The 5,677-nt window shown below is 36.8% G+C and overlaps 1 protein-coding gene across 1 annotated transcript; it reads left to right on the top strand.

Moving 5' to 3' along the window:
• Nucleotides 1-1,004: 1,004 nt before the first annotated feature.
• LOC144557720 (uncharacterized) lies at nucleotides 1,005-2,116 on the top strand. Its single transcript, XM_078306283.1, has one exon. It carries the CDS (start codon nucleotides 1,080-1,082, stop codon nucleotides 1,977-1,979), a length of 900 nt encoding a protein of 299 aa, XP_078162409.1. The 5' UTR covers nucleotides 1,005-1,079; the 3' UTR covers nucleotides 1,980-2,116.
• Nucleotides 2,117-5,677: the final 3,561 nt, after the last annotated feature.

The raw sequence follows: 5,677 nt of genomic DNA, 5'->3' as shown, positions 1-5,677 counted from the left end.
ATGTGACGTCGTTTGTCTCGAAAGATGATTTTTTTTTCAATCGAAAATAACACATTAAGTCAAATAACATGTTATCTAATTAATTTTTAATAATTATTTCTTTATTTCAATTTATTTTAAAATATTTGCTAGCATCTTTTTATTTATTTTTATGAGCTAACATAAAATTTTAAAGAAAAAAGATAACTAAACTTGACTAGTCAAACCACATTTAATCACGTCATGTCATGTGTGATCACGGTGATCAAATCACGTTATGTTAAAATCTATTCACGTGAAGTGTGACGTGACGACTTATTAGTCACATCATGCTATTTAACAAATCTATTTGTCAGCTCTGTTTGAAAATCCAATAAAAATTTCACAATTGTGATTTTTAAAAAGAGTATGGTATATTAGTTGGATATAGAAGAAACTAAATTTCAATGTAAAAAGAACCGTTGGATCCCAGATAGCTTTGCAGTGTAACGTAATTCTTACTTGTTATAGTCCTGCTAACAATTTTAAAAAAAAAAGAAAAAAAAAAGAATAGAAATAATAATTAATAAAATGGTCTGGATTCAGTGGGAGTCAATAGCATGCCTTTGGAACAATGATTTCCTCAAGAGGGAAGTGTCACAAGCCTTACTCCTAAAAGGGGAGGCAACATGTGTTATAATCAATCCATGCCTTGTACCTTTCTTGCCTCCTCTCCCCTTCTCCCGGCCACAATCATCAATTCCCCAATACAGCCTTGCAAACATTTCTTTCTGTGTCATGCCAACTTGTAAACAACTTGTGGTACCTTAACATTTATAATGTTTTTCTTGCTCTTCTTAAAGCCACACAGATTCTTTACACCTGACTGTTACAAAAGATCAAATTTTAGAGAACCTCATCACGTGCCAAGCACCTAATGGAATGGAATTACCAGTGCCTCTTCTTCTTTTGAAAAAAATATATTCAAAACCCATTTGCTCTAATCATGCTTACTCATACTGTTCACAACTTGCATCTTCCCCTTCTCTCTTATCTAACCACAAAAAATTAGTACTGATCCATATAGGTTTTCTCTGACAAATCTTTACCAGAAGGCACCAATGAGCATTAGTACCCTGTTATTTCTTCTATTTCTACATCATGCATCTTCACATAAAACTGAATACGCCTCTCTAATCGACCAAATTGTCAGAGATGCTGCCATGCGATCCTACCATACTCAAAAGCATCAGAAAACAGCTGTTCATTACAGTCTTTCGCTACCTCCAAGCCTTTCTGGAATTTCAGCAGAGACAGTCAGATACCGAACCGGAAGTCTATGGCGGTACGGTGCTTCACTCGGGGAATTTTCATTACCACCCGGCATTATTATTCACCCCCATGTCAAGCGCCTAATTGTCATTCGCGAAAACATGGGACAATTCTCTTCGATGTACGAGCATTACATAAGCTCAAACACAAGGCTACGGCTCGTATCTCCTGTTCTAGGTCTTCTTTTCTACAATGCAACGTCATTTCATAGTCCTTCGGTAGCGGGTGTTAACATCTTGGTTACGAAAACACCAATTATCGTGAACTTCTCGTCGCTTGTTGAAGCCCAACAGGTGCAGAATGCACATTGCATAGTGTTTCAATTAGACGGCAACATAAGCGTAACAACTCAACCCTGGAATAATGTGTGCATTACATGGCAGCAAGGCCACTTTGCACTTATGATGGAAGAGATCAATGGTGGAGATAACCAAAATAATACGAAAGGTGTGAGTACATGGAAGCTGGTAGCAATGGGGGTTTTGGTCGGTACAACAGGGGCGGTGCTTATCGGGCTGTTGGTGGTGGCATTGGTGAGTGTCAGAAGAAAAAAGGTTTTACTCGCAGAGATGGAGAGAAGAGCGTATGAAGAAGAAGCACTGCATGTGTCAATGGTGGGGCATGTCAGAGCGCCAACTGCAACTGGGGCCCGCACGAAACCTTCGTTCGAGGACGAGTTTGCACCTTAGTTGTAATAGATTGATTTTTCCTTTGGCAAGGTTAATAATTTGAAATAGATTGATTTTCCCTTGTATTTTAATTTATTTATACATTTTTCGGCTTTAGGAGAGTAGTTGTTTCGGAATAATCAGGCTAATGACATGAATATTGTGTAGCTTAATTTTGACCTTTGTTAAAAAATCCTGTTTTAAATTTGCATTTAAACAAAGCTGTAATTTTCTTGGATAAATTAATGTACGTCTTGTTCATATTTGTGGTTCCAAATAGCATATTGAAATTTGAATGTACCAAACAAGAACTAGTAAAATGAAACGATTTGAATATAAAGAGAATATATATTTTGTATTTAATTGGAGGCAATTGAGGCAATTAATGATTTAATTGACCCTTTTTGATAGTTTGACTTCATCTGTTTTACTGGGCTTCATCTTCTGCATAATTAACGGACCAAAACTTGACCCTTTTTTGATAAAAAAAAATTACACTGCCGGAGTTTACTTTCATATACAACTTGTCCAAATGCACATGGTAGCTTTAAATCAACTAGGTAGAGATTCCGTATTGAAACTTTTGTTTAATGGGTTCATCTTCTATTTATCGGGCCAGTAATTATTGGGCTGTGCGCTGTTTAATGGGCTCTCTTAAATCCTGTAAGTTCCAGTAGTCCGGGAATCGAGGAAAATGTGGTATTATATGTCAATATTCCTACTAGAACAGCACAAGCTTCTAGGGAACTCCGCTTCTTCTCTCGTTAATTCCGCTGGCGATTCAAAAAGCCATATTGAGAGTTGATTAATTTCAACAGTTTCTCCGCCCCGTCCCACCCTCTTCTCCTTCACTCGGTTCATCTTTCCTCATTTTATTCGAGCCGATGATTTCGTCTAACGGATCTAGCCACCACTCATCGCTCCGCTTCATTCTATTTGAGCAAGTGCTTCCGTCCAACAGATCTGGCCATCACTCTTCGATCCATCTCGTCTCACTCCAATCGAGTAGGTGCTTCTGTCTGACAGCCACCGCTCTTCGCTCCATCTCGACTCTCCGTGTTCGAATGGAGGTGTTGTGAATTCGCTCCACCTCTATCGTTGTCTACTATATATATATATATAGAGAGAGAGAGAGAGAGAGATGGGCTATGGTGCATTGCAATGCATAGGCCATGGTGTGCATTGGACCATAAATCACCGATTCAAAGTCCAAATGACCGATCCAAACCGTTCATCTTGTTCTCCATATTAATATGTGCTTGGAGACCAAATTTTATATTTTTTGGAATTTTTTTACTATTTATTAAGCCACTTTGAAAATCGCTGATCCAACGGTGACTGTTTGGAACAGTAAAATCAGAAGCCACCGTTGGATCAGTGATTTTCAAAGTGGCTTAATAAATACTAAAAAAATTCCAAAAAATATAAAATTTGGTCTCCAAGCACATATTAATATGGAGAACAAGATGAACGGTTTGGATCGGTCATTTGGACTTTGAATCGGTGATTTATGGTCCAATGCACACCATGACCTATGCATTGCAATGCACCATACCCCATCTCTCTCTCTCTCTCTCTCTCTCTCTCTCTATATATATATATATATATATATATATATATATATATATATATATATATATATATATATATATATATATATATATATATATATATATATATATATATATATATATAAGGAACGTGTTATGTCTGATGACAGTGATGAAGATGATGTGTTGATGTTGTCGCTTTCCCTCCTCTTCTTCTCTTTTATTCTTTCTCTTCTTCTCCCTCTCCTTATCTTCTTGTGTTTTAAAACTGAATAATCAGGCACAAATTTAATTTGAGCACCAAGGCTTCTCTGAATTCCCCTGACTCGCTATGATACAACAATAGCACGATTTGTGCTAATGACACGAAACCATGCTGGCTCGCTACCTATCAATCTGAGCACAAGTACAGAAAACCATGCAGGCTCGCTATCTACCAATCTGAGCATGATAACCCAAAGGCTCATCTTTTTGTAATCAGAGCACGGTTTTATTTTTCTGTTTTTTCTTGTCTAGCTTTAAAGAAGGAGAATCTGTTTGTAATTGATAGACCTAAATTATATACATATTCGATCTAATTTTTATCACAAAATAACATCAAATATCTTGTATTTTGAATATAAAATTAATATAATACACCTAGGATCAAGTTATTGCGTTTGTTTGATTTTAATTTGCAGAAAATGAAGAAAAATGCGTAGTGCGGACGCACGGTTTGCAATACGGCCGCACTAAGTACTTAGATGGATTTCTGGACGCGCGCTAATTTTAAAAAGGTATAATAAGCTATTCATCAAAATCCGTGCAGACACATGGATATTGATGCGGCCGAAATCTAGACGCACAGGAAAAACCGAGCCCAGTGCGGGTGGCCTGGCCGCACTGTAGCAGAACGCATAACTATAGTCTGAACTTAAAATAGCCATAACTTTTGACTCGTAACTCTGTTTTGGGCATATGACCACTTTTTAGAAAGCTAACGAGAAGATCTACAACCTAAGAATCTAAAAAAGGAAACTTGGAGTCGAAGCATCCGCCTGGACTCGCAGACAGCCAGAAATACGCGTTTTTGACATGGTTTCTATTTCTAGCGCACCAAGGACGTGTTTTGACAACTAAATGTGGACAAGGCAAAATGAAAAACAATCCAAATATAGTACCCATTAACTCCACTTTCTAGCCTCTGAATTGGGCATAGCCCTTGGTTATAAAAGAGGGGATTAATTCTCATTAAAAAAAAAACACAACTCTCATCTCTCTCTCTCTCACCCTTGGTGCATGTCCATTTCCAAGGAAACACACACTTAGCGTAAAATTCAGCAGCTAAGGAAAGCTTTTCTAGGAGGGAGAAGAAGGAGATTCGAGCAAGAAGTCGGCAAGATTGAGGGTTTTGATCCAAGAAAGGGTGTAATCATTTCTTTGTTTCATTTCTTCTTATTTTTGTCAAACTTTGTAATGGATCTCTCCAAGAAAGAGTAGATCTCTCTATAGGGGTTTAGGTCAATGCATGAACTTGTTTAATTCTATTTTATTCGGTTATTTGTTTTTGTTATGATTGTTTTATGGGATTTGATATTAATTTCTGTGATTTATCATTTGTGTTAATTACATAATTAGTACTTGAATTGTAGTTATCCCGTTTTGGATTCGAAAGAACCAAAATTGACTAGGATCAATAGGATAGTACCAAATTATGAATGTAAATACCTTAGGTTTGGATTAGGATCTAACCAATTTGTAATATAAACTGGAACTACAGAAATTAAGGTTAGGAATTTGGTGAATGACCTAACCGTGAAGCCAAACCCTAATTAGGACATCTCAAATCGAATTGGGTATTGGTATGATGGACTTAATTGTCAAGTACCAATATTTGAGGAGATGAGAGGCTAACAAGAGCATATGGTCTAGGTAGCTAGGGTGAAGGACCTAATCGTGAAGTCCGAATTACTTAGATACGTTATTAATTTCACGAAAGTGACTCTTAATGACATATTAGGTTAGAAACCTCATCAAATCACACATGAACTTAAACAAATACTGAATAGATAGAATTAGCAAGATATTGTAGACCAAATGCCCCTAGATCTCCTTTATTTGAAAGCAAACCAATATTTCTTTCCTTTATTTACTTTTATTGTTTAAAACTCTCTTTTCGGGTATTGAACC

This window comes from Carex rostrata, chromosome 8 (assembly GCF_964058835.1).
Source record: "Carex rostrata chromosome 8, lpCarRost1.2, whole genome shotgun sequence".
In the NCBI taxonomy this organism is placed as follows: Eukaryota; Viridiplantae; Streptophyta; class Magnoliopsida; order Poales; family Cyperaceae; genus Carex; species Carex rostrata.
The sequence above is the reverse complement of the archived record's forward strand: the minus strand, read 5'-3'. Positions and strand labels throughout refer to the sequence as shown.

Excerpts from the sequence above, each read along its gene's own strand:
- LOC144557720 (XM_078306283.1), top strand. The coding sequence starts at position 1,080 with ATGAGCATTAGTACCCTGTTATTTCTTCTATTTCTACATCATGCATCT.